This window comes from Peromyscus maniculatus, chromosome 1, assembly GCF_049852395.1.
Source record: "Peromyscus maniculatus bairdii isolate BWxNUB_F1_BW_parent chromosome 1, HU_Pman_BW_mat_3.1, whole genome shotgun sequence".
NCBI lineage: Eukaryota > Metazoa > Chordata > Mammalia > Rodentia > Cricetidae > Peromyscus > Peromyscus maniculatus.
Window position 1 is genome coordinate 92,050,037 of NC_134852.1, and position 27,926 is coordinate 92,077,962.

At 48.0% G+C, this 27,926-nt stretch overlaps 1 protein-coding gene across 1 annotated transcript in view; it reads right to left on the reverse strand.

Annotated features, from left to right (window-relative positions):
• Positions 1-27,926, reverse strand: part of Iqgap1 (IQ motif containing GTPase activating protein 1) — a 102,392-nt gene that overhangs the window by 43,572 nt on the left and 30,894 nt on the right. The window contains exons 3-14 of the mRNA XM_006969991.4: positions 24,708-24,864; positions 22,238-22,315; positions 19,232-19,308; positions 13,821-13,888; positions 12,111-12,224; positions 11,412-11,590; positions 9,804-9,888; positions 5,171-5,334; positions 4,221-4,305; positions 1,208-1,371; positions 867-1,027; positions 299-423 (exon numbers count right to left, since the gene is read on the reverse strand). Coding sequence (XP_006970053.2) covers positions 299-423; positions 867-1,027; positions 1,208-1,371; positions 4,221-4,305; positions 5,171-5,334; positions 9,804-9,888; positions 11,412-11,590; positions 12,111-12,224; positions 13,821-13,888; positions 19,232-19,308; positions 22,238-22,315; positions 24,708-24,864 — 1,457 coding nt within the window. The remainder of the gene's footprint in view (positions 1-298; positions 424-866; positions 1,028-1,207; positions 1,372-4,220; positions 4,306-5,170; positions 5,335-9,803; positions 9,889-11,411; positions 11,591-12,110; positions 12,225-13,820; positions 13,889-19,231; positions 19,309-22,237; positions 22,316-24,707; positions 24,865-27,926) is intronic.

The following is a 27,926-nucleotide window of genomic DNA, read 5'->3' on the forward strand; positions in this document are numbered from 1 at the left end:
ATATGTGCAGGTATGTGGACATGCATTTGGAGGCCAGAGGTTGATATCAGGTATTTTCCCTAATCACTAGGTTGGCTGGTCACGAGCTCCCAGGGAGTGTCTTGTCTCTGCCTCCCTCCTCCCCAGTACTGGATTTACAGATGTACACCAGCACCCCAATTTTTACATGGGTGCTAGGGATCTGAACTCGTGACCTCACACTTGTAGGGCAGGCACTTTACTGACTGAGCCATCATCAGCCCCCAGTCACGTCATCTTCAACAGCAACCTTTTCTGAAGGGACACGGTGATTACTCACGCTCATGTTCCTCATGGACCACCAGGTTCACATGGTCCACACAAGCCTGGATGTCATTCCATGTAATAAATTCATTATTCTCTGCGTGTGCCTGAGCTTTCAGCTTCATCAACTCATCGAGATACCTGTCCCAGCCCAAAAGAAAAAAGAAAAACCTTCAGAATGATTCTTCAAGGAACAAAGGTCTCTAGAAGATGGGAAATGTTTGATATAAGCCATAGGCAAGTTCTGGGACTGCAGAGCGGCCTTAAAACATAAACAAACTAGGAAACCACTTAGACTCGATTTCTAGAAGACCAACCAACTCTAGAGGAAGGGGCTCCTCTAAAGACAGAGAAGAGGGCCAAGCTGGGGACACAGGGCAGTGGTAGGGCACTCCCTTCATTATGCACGAGGCCTGGTTCCAGCCCCAACCCCAACGAAAACAGAATGTCATGGTGTCTGTAACCGACTGACAGCACATTAGGAAGACATAAAGCCCGGAGAGAAACCAGGAGCGCGGACGCGAGAAGACAGAGGTAAGCGGCATGCAGTGGACCCGAGCCACGCACTCCAGGCTCCCTCCCACCTTTGACTGTTCTCTTCCTCGATGTTGGTAAGGCCTGTGACTGCGCTGCTCAGCTGCTTCCACACGGTGTTCATGTCTCCTGACTCCAGAGCCCTGTTGATGAGGGCCACGGAAGAGAGCATCTCCACCGCCACGGTGAGTTCAGGATGGGTGAGGCTATGCTGGAGAGGAGGGAGAGGGGGAAAACACTGAGGAAAGACACTCTCCAACACCAAGGGAACTGAAGTTCCGCTCGGAAACCCGAGTTTCTGGAAGACGCTTCTACCCAAGCACACCGGGATGTGGATATTAAATCACTTCCACCCCATCCTGCTCCCAAAGAACAGGTTCAGTTAACTTACTTCAGGACTCTGCTGCTGTAGCGTGGCCAGCTCCTTCTGATAGAGATCGGCCGCAAACGGATACACCTGGGGCAGCTGGGCTTCAGGATTCATCAGCTCCAAAACGGTCTTCTCGGCGATGCCCCTCTGGATCGCCGCATTGATGGCCGCTACTGCTGCCAATCCTGAGAGGAAACGGGTCAACAAGCAGCGGGCTCAGAGCCCTGCGCAGAAACAGTGCCTTGTTTTGTGTTGGAGACAGGGTCTCACTATGTAGCTCTGGCTGCCCTGCAACTCCCCTGGCCGTGAACTCACAGAGATCCACCTGCCTCTGCCTCCCAAGTGCTGGGATTAAATGAGTGTGCCACCATGCCCCGCTGCTTTTATTTTTTAAAAATTATTTTTATGTTATGTGTATGACGTTTTGGTTGCATGTATATATGTGTGCTGCATGTGTGCCTGGTGTCCATGAAGACCAGAAGCAGGTGTCAGATCTCCTAGAACTGGAACTGCAGATGGCCAGAAACCACCATGGGAGTGCTGGGAACTAAACCTGGTCCTCTACAAAGTGGCAAATGCACTTAACCCCGGGCCAGTGGCACCACACACACACACACACACACACACACACACACACACACACACCACCCACAATCTGCTTTAAAATTTCTGTGGAGTGTATGTGTATATGCATGTTCACATGTGTGTAGACACATGTGGCAGGACATATGTGGAGGCCTTAAGTTGATGCTGGGTGTCTTGATCACTCCTGACCTTATACACTGGGGCAGGGTCTCTGCTGAACCTGGAGTCCGCTAGGTTCAGGCTAGTCTGGCTATCCGTCTTGCCTACCATGCACTGGGAGTACAAAGCAGCGGCCATGCCCACCGGGCTTTCATATAAATCCTGGGGATCAGAATCCTGGTCCTCATGTTTAAGCAGCAAATGCTTGCCCTGTTGAAGCACCTCTCTAGTACTGCATAATCCCATTTACACACACACACACACACAGAGTTTCACTATGTAGCTCTACTCTGGCTTTATTCATAAAGACACTCCTGTCTCAGGAGTTACTGGGATTAGGCATAGGCCACCAGGTCTGGCTAGGAGATACCAATTTTTATACAATGAAGTTCCATTCTGTACCTACAGTATCAGCCATGATGCTTGAAGTGGAAGTCTCATCTCTGAAAACCCACCACCCCACCGAAGACGGTGGGAGCAGCCCTGTAGTGGGGTGGGGGGCAGTAGCAGCAGCAGGGGCATGCATGGACTCCCAACAGGAGCAGAGAAGGGTATAGGTGGGCAGGGACGGAGCCAGGCCCAAGGCTGAGCCCACACCGAATGCAGAAGGCCAAAGACTGGCTTGACCGTGGAGCACCTGCAGAGGCCATGGCAGTGGACACAGACCTCTTGCTGGTGTAAGGGCTGAACCAAGCCTGTGACTGAGCTCAAGAACTGGGAAGCCAATACCCACATACCACGCGGACGTTGTTCACCCAGCTCTGAGCCTATGGGCTGGACTATAGTCCATGAGCAAGGATCCACCCCTAACTGGATGTGCAGCACCCGCAGGCAGGATGGGCGGCTGTACACTTCAGCAGGCAGTCCATCGTGCCAGGCACGTTGTGCCAGCTGGCTATCACCAGTATGCTCTCTCAGGCAAGTGGCTGAGTTACCTGGCACCTAATTTCAAACAAGACTGCGCCAGGCTAGCACTGTCTGGACCACGGTTGAGGGGCAGCTTTAGAAGTTGAGATGACAGGTTCTGGGTCCTGTGTGTCTACAAAGATGTCTTCATACCAGTGTTTGCGTTTCCTGCAGGCTGATTCTGCCCTCCCTGCTACAGGCATTAGGACCTGCTTACCTACATACCTACCTTCCTGGGTATCTACAGCGCTATCGGCTGGCATCTCTGCCACACTTTATAGAGAGCTTTTGCAGTTTGCAGACAATGCCTTTGTCTTGCAAGTGCTAGACTGTGCCAGCAATATAGACTTCACGTAGCAGGGCCAGGTCAGGAAAGACATTCTGCCCCTCTGCTGCAGACAGTTCCTGCCATCTTCCTCCTCCTTATCCCAAAAGGCCAAAGTAGCTTTGAAAACTAGTTCCTGAGTGTGAGGGCTGCCTGCACCCTTGGTTCCCCAGAACTCCAGCCCTCGGTGTAGGGCTGCCTGCACCCCGCTAGCCCTCTCCCCCAGGCCAGGACCTCCAGCTGGGGGCACTCCAGGAGCCGGCCTCCGGTCCAGGAGTGCACCCTTTGTTCTCCTGAATTCCTGTGCCTGACCCCAGAACAAGGCGGCCCAGAGGCAGGGGCGCTGCAGGACTGAGCTGGGGGAGGGGGACCAGTTAATGGTGCTCACTCATCCTGTGGCTGACAGGGGAGGCAGTACCATGGACATGGGGTCTGTCACCCATCACTTCACAGCTTACACCTCTGTCCGCCCTTCCCTGGCTACCCTGACCTACCCTGACGTGTGTGTTCACACTGAGCACGTCAATAAAACCCAGCTTGGGTCTAGAAAAAAAAGAGTCCCTTCCCTCTCGGCCTCCACGTCCTGCCCGCACCAGTCAGCAGGTGTGCGACCAGTACTTTCTAGTGAGGCTGCCCTTCCAAGCTTCCCAACTGCACCTGACACCGCTCTGCCCACACAAACAGTGCAGCGTTCCTTCACAGCAGCCACTGCTCTCAACTCTCCTGTCCTGTGGGCACTGTCTGTGCCCACTTTCCTCCTTCTGCCACAATCTGGAATGTTCTCTCCTCCTCCACAGCCCAAGTCTCTACCCTCTAAGTGTGGACCTCTCCAGACACTCCCCTGACTACCCGCAAAGGCGTCTTTAGCCAGAGTGAATCTGCCTGGACTCCAGTTCTGCTTTTAAAACTATAAGAACCCTGTGGCCACCAAAAAGTATGTGGCTTTTCATCATGACCGGGAGGCTCAGGTACCACGTGACATAACTTCAGTCCCTTAAATGACAAAGCCACAGCTTTCCTCCCCGTGAACACTTCCCTGGCCTGGGCTAAGGGACTTACTTCGTTGGTATTGCTGGGCAGCACTATTGGCAGCGTCCACTCCGGCCTGTACCTCCTCCTTCTGCAGGGGGTCAGTCTGGCCACTCTAGGGGAAGCAAAGGACACTGATGAGATGATTGTTCATGCGTAGGCCTCTGGGGCTGAAAGTTCTCTTCACAGCAGTCACAAGGGACAGAGAACCAGAGACGTAAGAGAGAGCTCCAGGCTTCATACGACCAAGCCCTTGCCAAATATGGGGTACAGTGGCTTTCCATAGTCTAGTCTATTGGCACATGCGCATGGTGAGTGTCTGTGTGTAAAGCGCTGAAATGTTCTATGAGTAAACATTTATGGACTCGGAAGGGTAGTGATGTGGCTTATTCCAACCAATGCATGCTGGGAGTTTGTAAGATGTACACTTGTCTTTATCTAGACAAGAAAAAAGAGACTTTCCTATTTATTCTTCAGGGAAAAGCCTATACAAGTTGAATCCCACATGATCCACCCTGAAGCACCTGAAGTATTCTCCAGTGTTAGCCAGAGGAAACCCGAGACATGGGCTTTTCCTGAAGTAAGAATGGAAAAACTTCAGGTTTTCCTACACAGATCTCCCTTAGAGGGAGGAGATTAGAGGAATGGGTAATGGAGAGAGGAGGCATCATGTATTTTAAAAGAGGATTCACAGCTCTTAAAGTGAAATGGGGCTTTAGAGAATGTACATGTACTCTAGTTGAAATTTAAAACGCCACATAAAGTTGTATTAAGAAAAATACTTGTATTAGGGAATGGCCATGTAAATACCCGGAGAGACCACACAGAAGTGAGGGGCAGACACCTGGGGGACAGCGTGGAAGCCAGGGGCAGACACCTGGGGGACAGCGTGGAAGCCAGGGGCAGACACCGGGGGACAGTGTAGAAGCCAAGGGCAGACATCTTGGGGGTTGACACAGAACCAAGGCCAGGCAGCCCACCTGTCTCTTCTGCTGCTGGTCGCTCTGGAGCTGCTTCATGTACCAGTCGCTGTTCTGGGTCTGCAGGCCGCGGAGGCCCAGGGCCGGAGCCTGCAGAGCCTTGAGCAGGGCCGCCGCACAGCCCTGCTCTAACGCCAGGTTGATGTTGGCCAGGGCAGAGAATGCTGAGGGGAAGGGGAAAGGCTTAAAACCAATCTGACAGCAGCAGCACAGCAGCCTAGAGAACACACACACATACACACACACACATACATACATACATACACACACACACACACCAATCGCAGCTCCAGACTGCGGCGCCAGCCCAGGGCTAGCACCTACCGCAGCTCAGAAGTCAAGATCCTAGAGCGAGAGAAGCTGAAAGCCAGTAAGCTGAGGGTCTCCAAGGAGACTGTTCCTCAGTCTGCACACTTCTGCCGCATCCCAGGCCTACTGAAAAGCTTGTAGCTGTGGATGGCTCGGCACCTCGATGGCCCCACCAAACCAGACCAACCAATTCCTACACTCCTCAAAATGTCCCGTCTTTCCCATGATGCTTCCAAACCGTGACACAAACAGAAGAAAGCGTCTTACGTGGCAATTTATACCTTTGGACAATTTTGTTTTGAAAGAATCTTTTGAGTGCTCACCCGGGAGCTGATCCCCCCTACTGTGACAGCGTACACCTCACTAACAACCTCAGTTCCTTCAACCATTTCTTTCAATCCACTAGCCTGCTGTCTCCCTGTGCTGGCTGGTTCTAGGTTAACACAGCCTAGAGTCATCCGAGAGGAGGGAACCTCCATTGAGAAAATGCCTCCGTAGTAAGATCAGGCTGTAAGACATTTCCTTAATTAATGACTGATGGGGGAGGGGGAGGGGAGGCCGTCCCTGAGCTGGTGGTCCTGGGTTCTACAAGAAAGCAGGCTGAGCAAGCCATGGGGAGCAAGCCAGTAAGCAGCATCCCTCCGTGACCTCTGCATCAGTTCCCGCCTCCAGGTGCCTGCCCTGCTTGAGTTCCTGTCCTGACTTCCTTCAGTGATGAACAGTGATGTGGAAGCATAAGCCAAATAGACCCTTTCCTCCCCAAGTTGTTTTGGTCATGGTGTTTCAACACAGCAATAGTGACCCTAACTAAGAGACTCCCTAACACACAGCAGTCAGAAGTGGACAAAGGCCGTCCAAACGGCAAAGAGGAGGGGCTATGTCTTCCCCTCAATTCTCTTCTAGTCACAGAACTTGAAGGCACATGACAGAGGAATTCAGATGCTTCTTCATCAGAAAACGATAATAAAGAGATGCCTCCCATGGGGTGACTGGGGACGGTGTGTCTCAATGTGTTGCCCAAGCGGTCTTCAGCTTGAGGACTTGGGTGACCCTCCTGCAGAGCCTCCTGAAGGGAGGGGGGACTTTAAGCGTGCACCACACCACCATGCCTGGCTCATAGGACAATTTGGGTTTTTGGGGTTTTTGTTTTGGTTTTTGGTTTTTTGCTGTGTTGGAAGATGATGTCTTATTTTCTACTTGTGTAAGTTAACGGGACCCCTGTGACATTTTCATACCTCCATCAATCATGTCCATCTACATGTCTACTCTCCCCTCTCATTCTTCCTCTCTCCTTCCTCAAAATAGTCCTCCTAGGCTGACTTTTAGGAGTAAATGAAAGCAAACACATGGAAGCCCTTCACATAATGTAAAATAAATAAGGTGTTATTAGGTTGAAAGCCAGAATAAGGCAATTTCTGATTTAAGAACTATAGCTGCGGGCAGTGGTGGCGCAGCCTTTAATCCCAGCGCTCGGGAGGCAGAGCCAGGCGGAGCTCTGTGAGTTCGAGGCCAGCCTGGGCTACAAAATGAGTTCCAGGACAGGCTCCAAAGCTACACAGAGAAACCCTATCTTGAAAAAACTAAAAAGAAACTATAGCTACAAAAAAAAAAAAAAAAAAAAAAAAAAAAAAAAAATTAAAGCCAGGCCTGGTGGCTCATGCCTTTAGCCAGCACTTAGGAGCAGAGGCAGGCGGATCTCTGTGAGTTCAAGACCAGCCTGATCTACAGAGTGAGTGACAGCCAAGGCCTACACAGAGAAGTCCTGTCTCAAAAAAACAAACGAAAAAAGAAAAAGGAAAGAAACTATAGCTACTGGAAGTCATAATTTCTATGTCATTTACAATCCATTTCTTTTCAGAAAACATAAAATACAGTGTTATTGCCACCCCACCCAGAGATAGATATCTGACTTTATAGTTAATGTAGCAAAAGTAATAAAATACTAAAAATTAAAATATTTGGGACATAGCAACACTTAACTTTGAGTGATTAGTTAAAGAAAAAGAGAAGCAGATCACAAGCTCTCTCAGAAAGCCAGACAGCAGCCCAAGAGAGACAAAGTCTCAAACAAACCAGACCTCGCAAGGGGAAACCAGAGGCGCAGAGCCAGGGCAGGGACGCAGCACAGCGGTAGGATTTGCTGGGTATGAGTGAGGACCTGGGTTCAAGTCCCAGGCCTGCAAACAACTAAGATTAAACACTCACATGCATTTGGGCGCACGCGCGCGCGCACACACACACACACACAAACACACACACACACACACACACGCACACACGCACGCACGCACGCACGCACGCACGCACGCTCTCACACTCAAAGGTAAGCAATAGTCTCAGTGAGAAGTTGCTTTGGATTTATGATCTCACTTTGGCTCCTAGGAAACTGTCCCTAAGTCTGCAATTCAATTAACTGACACCTGAGCTGGGTGGTAACGTTTTTTTAAAGTGAAACAAAAGAAACTTAATTTTAGAATATAAACAAAAGCTAATGCATATGATTGTTTCTTTTTTTTTTTTTTTCCTTCGGTTTTTCGAGACAGGGTTTCTCTGCGTAGCTTTGCGCCTTTCCTGGAGCTCACTTGGTAGCCCAGGCTGGCCTCGAACTCACAGAGATCCGCCTGGCTCTGCCTCCCGAGTGCTGGGATTAAAGGCGTGCGCCACCACCGCCCGGCACATATGATTGTTTCTTAACAGTTAAATATATAGAGTCAAATGCATTTTTCTTACAGGCGCCTTCTCTTAAGATCCTTCTTTGGGCTGGGGGGTAACTCAGTGGCAGAGCTTGCTCAGCATGCACAGCGCCCTGGGTTTCATCCCTAGCAGCACTGAAAGAAACCTCGAGCATCTTTAGAACGGGTGAGATGCTCAGCAGGTAAAAGCCTGAGTTCAAGTCCTGGAAGCCACATAAAGGTGTGGGGAGAGGACCAATTCCACAGGTCCTCTGACCTCTACAAGCACATGTGCCCACACACACACATCCATGTACTACTGCTACTACGAATAATAAATTAAAATTAAATAATGCTTTGGGTGGCTCAGAGAGCTCAGCAATAACACAAAGGCAACCTTGCTGTGAAAAAAGGTCCCTGGGATAAGGCCATGTTTCCCTGACAGGTTTGTTGAGCCTGAAGATATCAGGGGTGGAGCCAGTTAGTGGTGGCACACATCTTTAGTCCCAGCACTTGGGAGGCTGAGGCAGATGGATCTCTGTGAGTTCCAGGATAGCCAGGGCTATCAAAAACAAACAAACAAACAAACAATCAAAATGACATCCGGGGCATGCTCACTCCTTAGCATGGCTGAGGCCTTACACACACTAATTTCCAAGATAACCAGCACTCAGCTGGTTATACTCCACCCCCTCACCAGACCGCCTCTATCAACTCTGCTCTTCTAGCACTAGCTGACTGGGAAAGGCAACCTTCTACCGGAGGACGCTGTCAGGCAATCACCACTCTGCTCATTCCAAACCTTGTGTATCCTAGGCAGCCACATCCATTCTGGGGAGCCCTACTGGTCCCATTTTCAGCCCAAAGTCTTTAGAGTGTAAAGAACAGGGATGTCTCCTGGCAAAAAGACCTTCACAGAGAAAAGATCATAGAATGGGACTTAGCTGCCAGCCCCTGCGTGAGGCCCTCAAAGAAGCAAGGGTGCAGACAATCTAGACACAACATGCCCAAAGTTCTTCTTGATGACCATGTTATTCCTTTAGCCCAACAAAAGTCCCGCACACTCATGGAGTTTTGACAGCAGTGGAGGGATACAAAAGAAACAAAACAATGTAGTTAACAGCCAGGCTCTCTCTAAACATGCACTTCATAGTCTCAGTGCAGCCATCTACAGAAGCCTCCAGTCAGTGAGCCTTTCCTACATCTCAACTTACCACTTAAATATGCAAATGAACACTTAGTAGCATCCGACTGCACAGACAGTAACATTTAGATAAGGTATCCCAGTGGATACATCACCCGGTCCATTAACAAAGGGATGATACCATTGATGTCCACTGAGTCCGAATGCCACACAGCCCACCCACTCACACCTGACACACCACTGCCGGGGGGCGAGGCGGGGGCAGCAGCGCAGTGGCAGAACCTGTGCTCAGCATGCAAAGGCCCTGGGGTCGAAACCCAGCACAGAAAAGGAAGAGGGGAGGACAAACAGACTGAGACAGACATAGGCGCACAGGTTATACCAAGCACAGACGACACAGCCCGCCGATAGCTAACGCGCCACGCTCAGCTACATCCTAACTGAGCACATCAACACTCCAGCTGCTCCAGGGACCCGCCTCGGGTTTCTAACGCACAGCCATACTTACTGTTGACTTTGTTTACATTGCCTTGAATTTCAGCTTGTGTGAGCAGCTCCTCATAAACGTCCCTTTCTCTGTCAGAGTTTTCTGTCTGAGGATGAGCAACAAGGGTAGAGATTAGCCAGGTCTCCTAAGAGCCCAGAGAACTGTGTGTGGACTTCTCCCCAACCATGACGAAGCCAAGATCGAGTCTTCTGTACATAACATAGCTACATGACTACAGCTAAACACACAAGACCCAGGTCCACGTGATACTAACAGCAAGGGCTCCTCCAGAGCTGGGCCAGGAAGGAAACACCGGGTGGGGAACCGCCCTGCCTGCCGGGGGCAGCGGGCTATGCCGGCATCCTTGACTTCAGCAGGCACCAGCTTGGAGCCTCTCACTGATGATACAGGCAGAGGAATGGCCTCACCGCCTGCCTGCAAGCCTATTCAGCACCTACCCTGAGGCTTAAAAATCCCTGCTCTATAGTAAGAGACAAAAACTATATACAGAGACCTTCAATTTGACATGTGGATACCTCTCAACGAACCAAGACATTTCAATCACTGACTTAAAAGGCTAGCTAAGCATGTGTGAAACCTTTTGTGCACTTACTAATGTTGTATGGGTATGCTGGGGGGGGGGGGCGGTAGCATGTGTATGTGGCAAAGAACGGCTCCGTGGAGTTGGTTCTCTCCTTTCACCTTTAACAGTGTTTGGTGATTGAGCGTAGGTCCTCGGGCTTCTGTGGCTTACCTGCTGAACCATCTCACGAGCCCTTGTTTTTGTTTTGAGACAGAGTCCCACTATGAATCCCTGGCTGGCCTGGCACTCACTATTTAGACCATGGCTGGGCTCAATCACAGAGATCCACCTGCCTCTGCCCGAGTGCTGGGATCAATGGCATGCACCATGGCTGTTTTGTTTTGAGGCAGGGTCTCATCTGTGGTTCAAGCTGCTCTACAACTACTAGAATCAATCGTTAACTAACCTCCACGTACTTATAACAATAGTAACTATACATTTCATCGCAGAGAAGCTAATGGAGAAGGGCCATATCAGTATTTGGAGATAAACTTTCAAAAGAAAACTATTCAAACTGACTTGAAATGGCCACACACAAGTGTGAAATGGGAGGGGAAAAGTGTAATACCAGAAGACTATGTATAAGCAATTACATTTATGGGAAATTTAACACTGTTAAAGGTGAAAGGAGGAAATTCTAGGAAAGGTAAAATGTAGTGAGAAAGAAAACAGGCTGGAAGCCAGCCAGGCATGGTGGCGCAGCTTTAATCCCAGCACTTGAGAGGCAGAGGCAGGCGGATCTCTGAGTTTGAGGCCAGCCTGGTCTACAGAGTGAGGACAGCCAGGGCTACACAGAGAAACCCTGTCTCAAAAAACAAAGGGAGAACAGACTGGTAACTGCCTGGAGTTGGGGTGAAGAGGGGGAGCAGGGACTCTTGGCGGGGACAGGAAAACAAGCACACACCCATCTATCAGAACTCAGCTGTACACCCAAAACAGACAAACCGCACTACACATGAACTACATCCCAATAGAACGGCTTTGAAAAGGCAGATCTACCAAACATGGGAGAAGAGAAGCTCATTAAAAAGATGCTGACTTCTTACCCTGTTTCTAGCATTTGTCGTCTTGTCCTGCTTGGCCTGGTAAAGAGTGTCCTGGTAAGTGGAAGCCAGGGGTTCCTCGAGATTGACCAGCATGGCATTGGGGTTTTTCAGAGCTGTAAATGTGTCGGCTGGAACTCTACGGTCAATAGCTTCATTAATAGCAATGACAGCAGCATGTACTAAAACCAAACAAACAAAATCAACATTCAGTACGTTGAGCTTCTGGACGGGAATGGGTGCACACTACACAGACAGAGCAATACTGTAACCAGCTGTTGCCGAGAAAGATAACCAGCTGTTGCTGAAAAGGATAACCAGCAGGGCTAGAGGAGCCGCCTGGCCGGCCACAAGCCATCTCCTCCCTGTGCACAGAGCAGTTCTACCTGGAATCCACTGGAATGTTCAGCTTGTGCTGAATATTCATAAGACAACCTGGCCAAGAATATTTGCTATGAAACAATGTTCACCCTTAATTACATAGTAAATACCATAAGAATAAGATCCCAAGAGGTGCTGAAATGCAGGACTCACTTTCTAACGTCTTTAACAAAAATTGATAATCTATTTCCAAATAACCACGGCATAGGCTAGAGCAGGGTCTAAAAGTACTTCTAGATCAAAGCTGCTCATGCCGGAGACCCACGCACAGCATTAGCCATGGTGAGCAAAGCCCATTTCAGCCCAGAAAAGCTCCCTTACATGCAGCTTCATCCACCGAGAGCTCATTAGCCAGGATGCCCCCGATCTTGCTGAAGGCAGGCATCTGGATCCCGTACTTCTCTAGCTCGATCTTCATGTTGTTGATTTCCTCCTCTGCAGAAGGGAATGAAGACCCGGTCAAAGCAAGTGAAGCACCTTTGTATAACCCAGGAGATCAGATTCTTCAACTACAAGATGGGATAAAATGGCCTCTGCCTCTAACTGATCAAAGATTAAGAAAATATTGTATTAAAGTACTTAGTACAGTACCCGCTAGACGGCATGTCATCAATAAATGTCAGCTCATTAGTATTAGCAATAGCATCAAACATAACTATAAAACAAGAAGATCCGGAGGACAGTGTTTCTTTGTTTCTTGTTTTTCAAGACAGGATTTCTCTGTGTACCCTGGCTGTCCTAAACTTGCTATGTAGACCAGGCTGGTCTCGAACTCAGAGATCCACCTGCCTCTGAGTGTTGGGGTTAAAGGTGTGTGCGACTTTTACTGGGGACATAATGCTACTCACAGCATTTCCTACAGTAATCCATGGATGAATGAAGGCTTTAAAGGGAATTTAATGACTTTAAAGTCACACTCTGTTATCTCAGCCTTTATAATCCAAATCACTAGCTGCTACTCAATTTCCTTTCTAAGGCAGAAAGCCAAATGATAAAGAATACAACTAAACTTTGACCTTTTCCTGGGTCTAGTGAATGAGCTTCCTGAAAGGAAAAATATTATAGATAAAAGCTTTACTACCAATTTTAAACTCCAAGGCTGACAAAACAATCACCAATTGAGAGAGTTGAACCTTCCTCTTAACCAGTGTTACCACTGTCCATACCCTTCCCAAGCCTCCATCTCTTCAAGCACCTGACTATAACAAATACACAAAATGCTACGGTTTGGAATGTGGCTTACCCCACAAGGGTCCATATGTTAGAGGCTCAGTCCATATTGTGGGGCTGTGAGAGGCACTGAGCCCTTTAAGAGGCGGGTCCAGTGGGAGGTCCCTAGGTCACTGAAGATAACTGTTCTGGGGAAGGATTAGGGTTGTTCTGATGGACCCTTTACTTCTCACAGGTAGTGCTCAGAGAAGACCTGGACCCACCCACCTTTCCGGCTCTAGTCTCCTAATACAATCTCTAGTGTACGTGCTTCCATCAGGCCCTCTGCCATTAGTCTCTCACCAACAGGGCTGTCTGGCTCGATTTCCAGTCTCCAACAGTTTCTCTAGAAGGTAGTGCCATGCTTACAACACCCAGGACGTGTGTACCAAGAGCTCACACATTAAGATAACGAAACTGTCATTTTCAGCCACCCACTCCTTAGTGTTCTCCAACAGGTCCAGCGGGAAGGGAAAGACTTCACTGTATAAAGCTCTTTTCATAACATGGAGACGTTTAATGTCAGCTCCACATACTGCCTTTTGACGCTTTACATGTTACTATCCCAGATAATGGACACTCACATATCGAAATATGTATGAGAAAACTAAACTCACCAATCCTCCCACACCACAAATCAGAGCAGAGTCTGCGACTCCCAGGCTCACGTCCCTCCTACCACACTACAGGGCAGCTTCCTCAGGCCTGCCATCCTCCTGCGGGAGTATTCTAAAGGCCTTCTCCTTTAGACAGGTCCTGGTGAACTTCCCCGGCGATTACCAGGAGGCATAGGTTTGCTGCCGAGCCCCTGCCCCCCCTTACCTGTGAAGTCAACCTTTCCATACAGGTCTTGAATCTGAGGAGCCAGGCCCAGTTTGAACAGGTACAAACTAGAAGACAGACACCAGTGTCAAAAGGTGAGGCCCCACGCAGCAGCTGCTGCTCTCAGATGAAAGGGTGACATGGGGTGACAGGGACACTCTGCAGAGTCTCCCTTGCAGCGACAACTCTACCGCGGCATACTTTTCGTCCCGGGCAGTGGCACAATGGGATGAAGTTTTCCTTTACACTCCAATTCGGGTCCCAGTAGCGGCACAAAGTTAATGTGTCATTAGATGTTGATGTTAACGTACCTGACATTCTGTCAGCACTAGTGAGGTCTTTTCACTTGGGTTTCTAAGTTTTAAGTGATAAGGCATTTTAAACAAGTCTCATGAAAATGATTCAGAGAGCAAATCTTGCTTCAATAAACTTCCTATTGCTGACACAGAAGCTTAATCTAGGTTAATTAAAAGTTTAAAATAAAGTACATCTTATTATCTTCCCTCTTCAGAGACTCAACTCAGCCTGGCAGTGGTGGCGTACGTCTTTAATCCCAGCACTCAGGAGGCAGAGACAGGTGAATCTCTGTGAGTTCGAGGCCAGCCTGGTCTACAGAGTGAGTTCCAGGACAGCCAAGTCACACAGAGAAACCCTGTCTCAAAACACAAAAAGAATCTAGACCCTAAGCTCCGCAAGGGAAGAACGATAAAGCTCATCAGTGACTCTTCCAAAGATAAATGTCTACAAGCCTTCTGCCAGGTTGATTCTCAAGCTCAAACAGATCAAAATCAACAGAGTAGAAGAGATCAGGCATACACTTTACAGACACTGACATCAGCAAGACATAGGAGGAAGAAATAAAAACAGATCGGAAGGAGTTGGTGCTTTGGCCCGGCAGGTAAAGGCACCTGCCATTAAACTTGGCGACCTGAATTCGCTCCCCAGGACTCACGTGGTGGAAGAAATGACTGACTCCTAGAAATTGTCCTCTGACCTTGACATGTGTGTCATTGTGCACACACAAAATAAAATGTTTTGTGAATCATTTAAAAAGGTGCAATAGGGGAATTCAGTTTTGCATACAATCTATAAACCCTGGTATCATCAAAAATAACCACACTCTGTAGATAATCGAGATAATCTCAATTAATTTTTACCAGGTTTTGCAATCAAACGAACTCATAATAACCTAAACTCGATTTTCACAACATGAAGGATTTTTACTTTTCTTAATACAAGGTGAAGGATTATGGGCCCAGTTAATACCAAAATCAGTGGAGTTTTGTTTAAACTTGCTTTTGGGGGGGTGAGGGACAGGGTCTTATCCAGCTGGCCTGGAACTCACTATATAGCCAAGGATGACCTAGAACACCTGATCCTTCTAATTCCAAATGTAAAATATCAGGAGAAAAGAAAATAAATGTACAAACAACAGAGAATGGAATGTTACCTACAAAACAGTTGAGTGTAACTGAGGTACGATAACTGTCTCTGGAAGACTGTCAGTTAAAACTCTTTGTAGAGGGGAGGTGGGGAGAGCACATCTCATGAGAGAGCACTTTCGAAGCATGGGCGAGGTGTGGGGAAGACTCTGAAAGTGTGGTAAGCAGCTCCCGGGTGACTGCTGGTACAGAGGAAGAGGGCGGCCCCCAGTAGTGAGTGAGGTGGGGATCTGCCCTGGGAGCTGCGGTTGAGGCCCTTCCTCCACACTATCAAGTGTTGCCACCCTACCTTTCAGGAAAAACACCCAGTGGGAGGAAAGAAAGCATAAATCCCGAGGCAGAACACTGCCGTGTGTGTGCTTTCTAAGCAGAGAGTGCTCGTGCAAGATGAACAAGGAGAACAATAGTGTACTTCCTCCCTTTGTCCGTCGTTAGAAAGGCTCGGCCAACTCTTCATCTGATTTCCAAGAATGGGGCGACTGGGACCCAGGCTACCTCAGAGGCTACAGGAGGAGCAGAGAGGAATTCTGCCAGCTTCGCCTCCGTGCCTGCCAAGTTCACATGGCCATTGTAGACACAGCCTTCACCAGGTTATCAACACAGACAGACCTCCGCACACAAAGCCAACCACAATGCTGAGAATTAACCAGGTTTTGGCTCAGACCCATGCACTTGAATTTGTTGCTCTCTCCACACAGGAGATGCACTAGCCAGCTATTCACTCTTCTGCGTGCTCACAATGATGCTGGTGATACCAAGAATCCTAAGTCTCATCAAAAGCCCCGAGATGGAGCAGCTCGGTGGCCAGAATGTCTGCTTAGCATGTGTGAGGTCCTAGACTCAACTAGAGATAACAGGCTTCTTATGCGTCCATGCTATAGGTTCACTTTCACTCATAAAATTAACATTGACTAAGCACACATACAAGAGGCTGTACAGCAAGAGGAATCCAAACAAACAAATCTCATCTTCACACCCCACTTCCTCCCCAACCTTCTCCTTCAGTCCTGTAGCCACGGAGTAAAGCTGATAAAAATATTATACTGTGTGGGAGCCCACAGAGGTTTCCTAGTGAGATCTGAGCTTGCTTTACCCAGCGGGGCTTTATAAAGAGGTGACCATGTGCGTGGTTATCAGGTGTTTGGAAGGGTCTGCACTTGGCTGTGTGAGGGGGAGGTCTTCTGCTCCACCTATGGAAATGGACCAATTTAAGATAAAAGCACAGTTAGCAAGATAAGGACAGTTAGCAGGAAGCCTGCCACGGCCATGCAGTTTGTAAGCAAATTAAGTCTCTGTGTTTACTTGGTTGGGTCTGAGCGGCTGTGGGACTGGCGGGTGACAAAGATTTGTCCTGACAGTGGGCAAGGCAGAAAAACTTTAGCGACAAATGGCGCCCGAACGTGGGGCTAAAGAAAAAAAGGGCTAAAGAAAAAAAGGGAAGAAAAAAAAAAAAGAGGGACTAAAGAAAAAGGACAAATGAACAGGGATAAAGGCCGGTGTTATGAAAAAAAAAAAATACTAAAGACAAAGTCCCTTAACCAAGAGGCGCTCCAATAAAGTGTGATCTGAGAAGAATCCTCGCGTGGTGGTAAAGAGGATTCAGAACTCAACACATGGAGCGGTGACGTCGGTAAGTTCTCCAGGAACGGTGACGTTGGTAAACGCCCCACAGTTCCTAATTCTCTCTCTCAAATGAGCGGCAGCCGCCGGTTTGAGTTACTGGCGGGTTCCTGGCGTGTGCGCTTGACCTGCAGTATGGCGGGAATGAGGCCTCTGCAAATGGAACATTAAACTGTGTGGCGGATTTAGCCTTTGCTAGTACAAAACAAAAAAAGAGGTTTCTGGGCTACACGCTGCTTGGATAAAAGCGTAGACCCACTATTTCTGAGACTTGATGGCTCCCAGAGCTGGTGGAAAACGTACCACCGCCAAGTTGGGAAGCTGAAGGGGGCAGAGCCAGTAGCCACAGAGCTGTTTCAGGCTTAGAAGGCTACAGTTTAAAGCAATAAGTTTGCAATAAGACAGATTCAGATGGAACAAGACTTTAAATGCTTTACAATGTGTGTAAAAATGTACATAGGCTTGGAAGAGAGAGGAAAAGGAACATAGACAGTTATATAAAGAAATAGAAAGTTTAAAAAAATAAAGTCTTTAAAGAGAAAGTAAAAGTAATATAAAAAATAAGCCACATAAAGATGGCTATCACACAGAGAATCTGGATTATGTTCTCTTTGATATTTGTAGCTGAAGAAAAACATTTGATTGCAAAGGCTGTTGAGTTATGCCAAAATGTATATTTTAAAGGTACCTTGACTTCAAAATTTAGATGTAAGGATATGTTGCTTTGGAAAAGAGGCTCTGTTTTTGTCTCTACAGAAAGCCAGAGGCTATGGATTTGTTCCAGATTAAGATACATCAGATTTGACCAGCCAAGACCACCTGAAAGGTCTCCGATGACACCATGGCCCAGATGATCCAACATCCAGAATCGTTTCAAGGCAACTGGCTCAGACGATACAGTCTCACGGACTACTCCATGAACCTAAAATTTTCTTTGCATTCCCATAAGATACAGCGCCCCCCTCCAGCAGGAAGTAGTTAAGAGAAGCTACGCCCAAATTCCCAAATATACCAAGCTGGCTTTGGAGATGTGTAAAAGTTAAAACCTTCCTTTTTAAAAAAAAGAAAAGGGGAGGTGCTGTGGGATGTTCTGTATGTCCTGTGGGAGCCCTTCTTGGGTTCTTTGTGGCGTTACCCAGCAGGTCCGTATAGAGGATGATTAGGACCATGGGCCTGAGTGCAGGTGTTTGAGATGGTCTGCACTTGGCTGTGCTGGGGAATGGTCTGTATGTCAAGTTGCTCTGATTGGTTAATAAATAAAACCTGATCGGCCGTGGCTAGGCAGGAAAGATAGGCGGGACTAACAGGAGAAATAAAAGGACAGAAAGGCAGAAGGAGACGCTGCAGCCGCCGCCATGACCAGAGACACTGCAGCCGCCGCCATGACCAGCAGCATGTGAAGACGCCAGTAAGCCACCAGCCACATGGCAAGGTATAGATGTATGGAAATGGACCAATTTAAGATAAAAGCACAGTTAGCAAGATAAGGACAGTTAGCAGGAAGCCTGCCACGGCCATGCAGTTTGTAAGCAAATTAAGTCTCTGTGTTTACTTGGTTGGGTCTGAGCGGCTGTGGGACTGGCGGGTGACAAAGATTTGTCCTGACAGTGGGCAAGGCGGAAAACTCTAGCGACATCCACCCCTTGGCATTCCTATAAAAGGCCCTTTAGAAGAGACAGAAGGGGCCGGTGGATTAGCATCCAGGCCCTCCCAGACTATCCTGTGTTTCTACCTGTCTCTCTCCCCTCTACATTTCTATCTAAATCTCTTATCCCTCACTCCTGAAGAGTGCCCTGGGGAAAAAAGGTAGAGGCGGACCCCTCACAATACCTCCATTCCTGGCTACCAGTGTTCATCCTCATCTCCCCGGCCCTCCCTTCAGACACAACACTGTTTCCTGCTACTCAGTCCCCTGCTTATTCAAAGAAGCGGGAACTTGAAATTGTGTCATTTTTCATGAAATGATATTTTATTTCCTATCATACTTGTGGTGGTATAAAAATTATTTAATGAATGAATGAATAGCTTACCAATGGCAAGGGCCTAGATTACTGAATCAAGGAGACCACACCCTGATTAAGATGCAGAGTCCAGAGAGGCATTAGGTCAATAATGAAAGATTATACCATGTTTTTGCAACAATAATATATTATGGGGATAAACAAATCCCTTCTCTCTGCTCCCTAGAAAAACACAGGTGTTTCTGTAAGGACAATAGCCTTCTATTCCATTTGAAAATCCTGCAGCTGAGGTAAAACCTCTTTCATTCTTTCACCACGGACAAAAAAGATACACACTTGACTGAGAAGTTATCCTTAAATGACTTATTTTACCAAGAAGCCCGGTTACCTGAGAGCATGGATACAGTAGATACATCTTGGCATGTTCTTCCGATCATAGATATCTGTGGTTTCTGGGTAAAAAATCTAGGGAGAAATAAAAGAAGTAGACTGAATAAAGTGGGTGGAAGAATCTGGAAAAGAATAAAGATCTTTACTGAGACAGACAAGACCTCAGCAAAAGCTCTTCAGGGGCAATAACAAGAACACTCGTGTTGGTGAGAGAGCGAGGCAAGAGTCTAAAGCTTTCTGAAATGCACAGAACGTATTCTAGAAAGTACTAGAAAACAAGGGAGCTATGTAGGATGGAATCAGATGATTGCAATCATGTTCAGAGACAGACTTGGCAAGCAGGACACAAAGATGTAACCTAGCTTTGGCGCAAAGGATGAAGGGAGGCTTTAGAGATGCTACGGGAGACATGACCCGGGCTGTGTTGACAATGAGGCGGGAAGCTGGAGGAGCAGGCTGGAAAGCTGTGCCGGTGGGTGGATAAAAGAGGTAAGTCAGATAAATGAAGAAAGTTTGGGGAAGGAGTGGATGAAGAGTCCAGGGTAGCTCTAAACTTTTGAGGCTAAGTCAGAAGAATCCTAAGTTCAAGGTTTGCCTGGATACAGAGTGCGTTGAAGGGCAGCCTGGACAACTTAGTGAGACTGTCTCAAAATAAAAACGAATGAAGGCTGAGGATATAGTAAAGGGTAAAGAACTTGCCTAGCATGAAGGCCTGGGGTCAGTCTCTAGTGCCACTACCACCAAAAAAAAAAAAAAAAAAAAAAAAAAAAAAAAAAACCAACCTAGCAACAGCAAACATAAACACACTCTAAACACCATTCAAAGGAGGTTAAATTGTCCCTGCCCACGGATGACAACACTCTACGAAAGGCAGGAAGTCACAGGTACATGGTGCAGTATTTTACATCAGCAGCATTTTACATCACAGAAAAGGGGAACAGGAAGTATAGGTGCACAGACAGGCCAGGTAACCACAGCAACCGGGTGCAGTGCATTTCCTGACATTGGTGGGACAAAAAAGAGCACTTCAGCTCTTGAGGAAGTGAGGACAAAAGCTGGTCTCTTGCTAAGACTCAGCTCTGGATCTGAGTCAGCTCAACAGATCCTGTATAATGATGAGCTTAACACTGAGCTGAGCGGCAAAGACTGATTGCCACGTGACTATCTTTAGTCACTTTATGGCACTCTACATCTTACTTCTATTCTTAGTCTTTCTTCAGTTACAAAACCTGGGACTCTCAGGGAAGTATAAAGAAAATAAAAACCACCCCCTAATCCCATCACACAGGAACGAAAAGCCTCTCCTTACCAATTTTTCATTTCAAAGCACACCTACTTTATTTTTCCATGAAAACAGTGACCTCATCTTTGCTGGGAACAAGCTTTTACAACCTTAAACCGGTGTGCCTCCCCTTACTCGATATCAACATTTTCAATTTTCACGCATATGAACATTTTGTCTGCGCCTGCGTGCAGGGGGCAGGCCTGGCAGCTGTGGAGAGGGTAGCGGGGTTCCGGAACTGGAGCCACAGGGGGTGTGAGTGCTGGGAATCCAACCCACGCTCTCTGGATGAGCAGTGGGGGCTCACACTGCCGAGCCACCTCTCTGGGCTCTCGAAGACAATCTTTAACGGCACCAGGGTTTGCAGCTTTGGCATGAGATCGCCCTGCTGAAGGAACATGTAGTCTCCTCCAGCTGTTCTCTGTCGTAAGCGTTGCTGAAAGCTCTCTATATACAGCTTCTGTGTCTTTTTAAATTATTGGGGGGGAGGGGTTAATAAATTCCTAGAAGTATGTCAAAAACAGGAAGGAAGGAAGGAAGTCAGCCAGTCAGCCAGATCTTGGTGATATATGCCTTTAATCTAGCACTTTAGATGCAGAAAGCAGGCGGCATTTGAGGCCAGCCTGGTCTACAGAGTGAGTTCCAAGCCAACTAGGACTACATAGGGAGATCTTGTCTTTAAAGAAAAAAAAAAAAATTTAAGAGAAAAAGCCAAAACCCTGACTGTGAAAGTGGAGGTGCAGTGCATCTTCTATGTCTAACGACTGAGTGGGCGGGAGACGACGACTTACTAAGGGCATCATCACAAAATAAACTGAACAAAACACTCGGGATGCACACTCCCATATTAAAACCACAGCCACCGCACACACCTCATTATATTGCCTCAACGACCAAAATGTGAGAGAGCTTTCATACTCCCTGCAGATTTGAATGCTCAGAGGCTGGAAGGTGATGTCTCTACAACATTGGGAATTCAGTAAAAACCACTACTGTGCCCTTTACAGTGATGGATCTCTACACTCTAGAAAGTGCATCTGTGAAGAAGTCCTCGGATGTGCACTGGCAGGTACAGAGGCACGGGGTGGATGGTGCCTGCTGCCCCAGCACTCAGAAGGCTTGGGCGGGAGGAGCTTTAAGGCCAAGCTGGGCTCCAGAGTAAGCTCTTAGCCAAAGAACCAAGCTGGGCGCGTAGCTCCCGGCTCGGTTGGTGGAGTGCTGGCCTGGCATGTGTACCACCCAGCAAAAGCCCACAAACAAACGCGCACACGACAGTGCAAACCTCCAAGGGATGCAGTCGAAATAAATACCACTATAGGAAATTTCCCGGGGTAAGGAGAGGGACATACGAGGAAAAGGACAAATATAAAAGAAAAAGAAAAAATTCATTGCCTAAGTCAACCTGAAAGGAACCTTTATCATTAAGGAGAAGGAAAAAAAATTAGCCAGCATGTTGTTATGTACCTATAATCCCAGTACTCTGGAAGTTGAGGCAGGAGGATTCTGAGTTCAAAGACAGCCTAGGCTACAGCTTGAGCTTGAACCACTATCTCAAAAACAATGAAGAAAGGTGTAATGGGAGGGAGGGAGAAGGACAGGGAGGGAAGGAAGGACAGAAGGAAGGATGGACAGATGACCGGTTGGTATGCAGAACAGTTTTCAGGCTGAATGAGAGCTATTATTTTTCAAAACGACCAATAGCATGAGTACCAGGTAAGTTACCTTAGGCAATCCAATCTCATCCATGGCATTCAGCCACTGAATCACATTATCCGTGTGTCTGAAGTGCAAGCCAGTAGCCTGAAAGAAACACAGGAGTGTTAGGTGCTGCTGGCGAACACCGTATAAAGCTCTTCTTGTGAACCCCTCGTGAGACTCCACAACATTCCCTCCTGAAGTCATCACGCTGCTCACACCTCAGTACCGAGAAGCTGCACCCTGACCTCCTCTCGCTTACAAACTGCCTGGAGATCCTCGATAACCAGTGTGCTTCACAGCACGCTCTCTGGAATCACATATCCGGTGACAGTGGACAAGTCACTCCCCCTTGCAGCCTGAGATATCTCATCTAGGATAGCTACTTTGTGCATCCCCTGTGAGGCTGGATGAGACAGTGTACACACAACTGCTTAGGTTAGTGTGGTGTGTGAATAGGCAAAAATGGCAGATATTATAAATATGTCATTGAAGGTTTCATAATATACTTAGAAACAATCCCTTGCAAATGCCCGTCTGCTTATTTTTTTTAAAAAGTTCTGGGTATCAAACCCAGGGCCCCACACATGCTAGTCCAGAGCTCTACCCCTGAGTTATAGCCCCAACCCCTATGTCTATTAGTTTGGCGCAGGTCACTTTACAAAGGGAGAGAGGGACATACATTTTTGTTTGTTTTGTTTTTTTGAGACAGCTTCTCTGTGTAGCCCTGGCTGTCCTGGAACTCTTTTTGTAAACCAAGCTGGCCTGGAATTCAGAGATCCACTTGCCTCCGCTTCCCAAGGGCTGGGATCAAAGACGTGTGCCACCAATGCTCGGCTACAAAGGGATACTTTTTTAAGAAACTGCTTTTTAAGAAACTGCTGCTGCACACCATTTTTTAAAAATTAATATAAGGTTGCACATGATGGTACACAGCTGTGCCACTCAGGAGGCAGGAGCAGAATTGTCACAAGCCCCAGGCCAGCCGGGATTACAAAGTGACACCCTATGTCACACAAGACAAGCAAAGCCTCTACCCGGCATTGGTGTCCTGCTACTCCGTCTACATGAACAGCTCCAGGGTTTAACCCCAGCACTTGGGAAGCAGACCTCTGTGAGCTTGAGGCCAGCTTGATCTACACAGCAAGTTCTGGATTGGCCAGGGATACCGAGTGAGACCCTGCCTCCGGGGAGGAGCTCCAAAGATGGCTTCCGCATAACTGTTTATTCAACATATTAAGTCTTTCGTTTTTAAGAAGTTTCCAGTCGGGCATGGAGGTGTTTACCTCTAATCCCACACTTAGGAGACATAGGTAGGTTGGATCTATGAGTTCGGGGCTAGCCTGATCTACATAGTGAGTTCTAGGTCAGCCAGAACTACCTATCAAGACCCTGTCTTAAAAAAAAAAAAAAAAGAAGAAGTTGAAGTTATTTCTGTTTAGGATCTCATGGTTTGGATTTAGAATATCCTCCAAGATCCCTGAGTTACAGGGTTAGTCCCAGCTAACAGTGCAAAGAGGTGACTGTAACTGGAGGGTACTAACCATCAGTGATTCATCCACCGATTAAGTTCATAGCTGGCAGGCCCAGTGGGGTGGGAGACGGTCATGGAGACACTCTCTGGGGTCTGTCTTCTCCTCTTCCTCCTCTCTCCTCCCCCGCCCTCTCTTCTTTCAGTCTCCTGTCCCCTACTCCCTGACTTCTCAGCCAGCATGAGGTGAATCTCCGTGTGGGCTCTGCTCCTCTCCCTGCCATGAAGGTTACGGCAGCCACGAAAGGCTGGAGCAGAGACCGCAGCCTGTACCCAGGGAACTGTGGGCCAGGGTGAAATCTTTCTTCCTCCTTTGTCTCATTCAGACAATTAATACATGCAGTGATCCTGGCTGAGGACCTCTATCTCCTTGACCTGAATTTCAATATAAACATAAAAACCGTGTTCACAGTCTGGGGCTTTAGCTCCTACGGCTGTGGGCGCAGTCCTGAACCCCTTACGCTCACTCTGGCTCTGCGGTCCTCCACTGCCCCTCAGACAGGAATTCGGGGCAAGTTCCTATTAGGACTCTGGAGAGAGGAAATCGGGTCCTTCTCAGAACCCCGACTGTCCTTTCCATGGCCTCGGCCACAGGATCGGTCCATCCACTAACCTAAGCTTTCCGAAATTCAGTCTCTTTCCCATTTTATCTTGAACTCTGGTATTGCAGTGAGAATTTTCCCAAAGTGGCTACAGCTACCCTCAGGGCCTGGTTCTAGCGAGACTGTCAGTGGTAATTCCCCCAGTTACTTCCTCTACTTTCTAAGAATGAAATAAAAAAAATCCAGGGCTGTGAAATTCTCGATCAATAGCCAGTCCGAAGCATGCTACCGGAAGCGCACGCTGCCGTTCCCACTGCTCCTGTCACTACCCCGTCACCCTGGGCCCGTTAGGAAACAACACGGGACAGGTATGCTGCCCCCTCAAGCACGCAGAGATAATCAGAGCACCAAGCAGAGCACCCACCTTATATCTGGTCTGCTCTCGATCATAGATTTTTTTCAGGGACACCACTTTGGGAGAGAAGAAGTTCCCTAGTTTGGCAAGGTAGACTCCATTCCTAAGGCCCTCCTCCAGCTCCGTGGTGGGTGGCAGGTCCTCTCCTAGGCAAGCTTCCATCCACCTGCACAAGAGGAAAGTGAAGGTCAGAAGGTCCTTATGGGTTTAATTTCTATTCTCCTGAACGAAATGTACCAACACTCTTGAACACATTCCACACAGCCCAGACCTGTCAACTGCCATCTTACATCCCGAGGACGATGCCACCTTCTCCACCAGGGTGACGCTGCTCCAGGAACCTCAAACTCTGCCTCTTAAGTCCTTGTTACCCCTTAGCGAGGCCAAGAAAATCCATCTGCAATTGAAGCCACTGTCCTGGTCACTGGTGGTCTTTTCAGGGCAGTGACCTGCTAGGCACAGGCACTAAGGTTGCATTCAGGCATCCGTACTGGCCTGCCCTTAGGGTCCTGACAGGATGTACCTCAGCTACAGTCACTAAGAGCACCCCCGTGCGCATTCACTAGGTTTCCTTATAAAAGGCGGGCCTTTGTACACCTCTGTCTCTTTCTCTTCCTTCGCTCTCTTCCACAAGGACCGACAGGTCTCTGCCCCCTTCTCTGCCCCCTTCTCTCTCCCCCTCCCCTCAATAAACCTCCCACGTGGGCCTGTTGTATGATATGACTCCTCCCAGCCGGGCAGTGGTAGGGCATGCCTTTAATCCCAGCACTTAGGAGGCAGAGGCAGGCGGATCTCTGTGAGTTCGAGGCCAACCTGGTCTACAAAGTGAGTCCCAGGAAAGGCACAAAGCTACACAGAGAAACCCTGTCTCAAAAAACCAAAAAATAAATTAAAAAAAAAAATTAAAATACAACATAGTCAATCAGCTAAATTCCCAGAAGGAGAAAAGGCCTAAGCAAAAAGCAAATAACAAGCTTCCCTGGCCTTCCCTTTTACTTGATTTTGTTTTTGTGTTTTTCGAAGACAGGGTTTCTCTGGGTAGCCTTGGCTGTCCCGGAACTCACTGGAACTCAGAGATCCGCCTGCCTCTGCCTCCAGCGAAGCGCTGGGATTAACTGCATGCACCACCACGGCCACACTGGAATCATCCATTTTTAAGTGTGACTGTACACATAGAAGTTTACATTAAGAGCCCAAGAGGGCTAGGGATGTAGTCGGTGGCACAGCACTCACAAAGCAGGTTCTAAGTCCTGAGTTCAATGCCCAGCATCTCAACATTAAAAAGATCGGGGCTGGAGAGACGGCAGCTCACAACCATCTGTCACTGCAGTCCCAGGGGATGTAAAACCCCTATCTGACCTCCACGGACGCCAGGCACACACACGCTGCACATACATGCAGGCAAACACTCATACACATAAAATAAATCTCATGTACCCATACACACATTAAATAGATGTAAAGAGTTTTCCTAACCTTCTTTAAAACAGGAAAGCAATTATTTCCCCCTCAAATACTACAGGCCAGTCACTGTTTCATTTTCACATCTATTCACTCTTGGTGGACCAGACACTGTCTGACACACAGTAGGCACTAAGTAAAGGCTGGATGGAAACATGGCTGGACCAGAGAACCTTCTGCTTGTCTGCTGAACACAATGACAAGTTTGTCTTCTGACTTTCAAGCATTATAATAAAGAAAAGCCAGTTTCCCAGAAGAGCTACATGGAAACTAAATTAGTAATCAATCCGCCAGGGCCACAAAATTCAAACTCTACTACTGCTGGACACAGTGTGGGAAAGAAAGGCGGCTGCCGGGGTGGACAGAGCTGGAGCCAAAGGACACATGTCACATTGTTTTCTAATATTTCACTGCTGGAAATGATATGGATGGCCAGGCGTGGTGGTGCACACCCTTGATCCCGGCACTTGAGAGGTAGAGGCAGGTGGATCTCTGTGAATTCGGGGTCAGCCTGGTCTATGCACTGAGTTCCAGGATAGCCAAGGCTATGTAGGGAGATGCTGTATCGAAAGCCAATGGGGATGGGGTAGGAAATGCGCAAGATGATTCTGACAGGCAGCTGCTGGCGACCCCAGCTTTCAGGGGACCTTCTTACTTGGGTTCTCCTTAATAGGAACAACCTCACAACAGCTGAAGCCAGAGACAGCACAAGAGACAAAAAAGCCCAGTGGAGTCAAAGGCAGTTCCCTCGGCGGTTGATCTTCCTCCTCTCTGAGGTTACGATACCAACAAAACAAGACGGAACTCAGGTGAGCCTCAAGCTTGTCTTTGCCTTCCCCGGTCCAACAGCTATAAAACAGTCCTGACTGTGCCTACGCCACCGACAAGGCTCCTGCAGCGAGGTGGGGTCCTAGGCACAGCACCCACAAACCAGGGGCAGAAAAGCCAGCTGTGATGTGGTGATGCTGAGCAGAGGCAGAGCTAGAATAGAAAGGGAAATGCAAGCCCTGCTTCCAGCCCTCACAGGCAGGAGCGTCTTTGAGCCAGGATTCCTCAACGGTTTGTTTCTGTGAGTAAGTAAATCAGGTTTGGGGAAAGCAGCGTTCTGTGTGCCCTAGCTTGCTTTCTATTGTTGTGATAAAATAAACCAAATGCAACTTGGGAAGGAAAGGGTTTATTTCACCATCACTGAGAGAAGTCACGGCAAGAACTCAGAACAGGAACCTGGAGACAGGAACTAGGGCAGAGGCCATGGAAGAGTTCTGCTTACTAGCTTGCTCTTCCTTCCTTCCTTCCTTAGCCTATTTTCTTATAGAACCCAGGACCACCAGTCCAAGGATGGTACCACACACAGTGAGCCAGGCCCTCCCACATCAATCACCAATCAAGAAAAAGCACCACAGGCCTGCCCAGAGGCTAATAGGGTGGGGGCATTTTCTCACTGAGGTTCCAAAACGACTATAGCTTGTATCAAATTGACATAAAACTAGCCAGCACACTGTGTTATTCCAATTTTGAATATTAATTTTAAGTACAGTGCCTTATATTGACCGGTTGATTGATTGATTGATTGATCGACTGATCGACTGATTGACTGACCAACAGAATTTCTACAAAGCCCAGGCTAGATGGCCTCAAACACAGGCTCTTCCTGTCCCTGCCTCCAATGTCTGGGGCTGCAGGTGTACAGCACCATATCTTGCTACGCTGTTGTAACTTTTATGTTAACACTTAACACTTTGGACTCTATTCCTAAAGGAACAACAA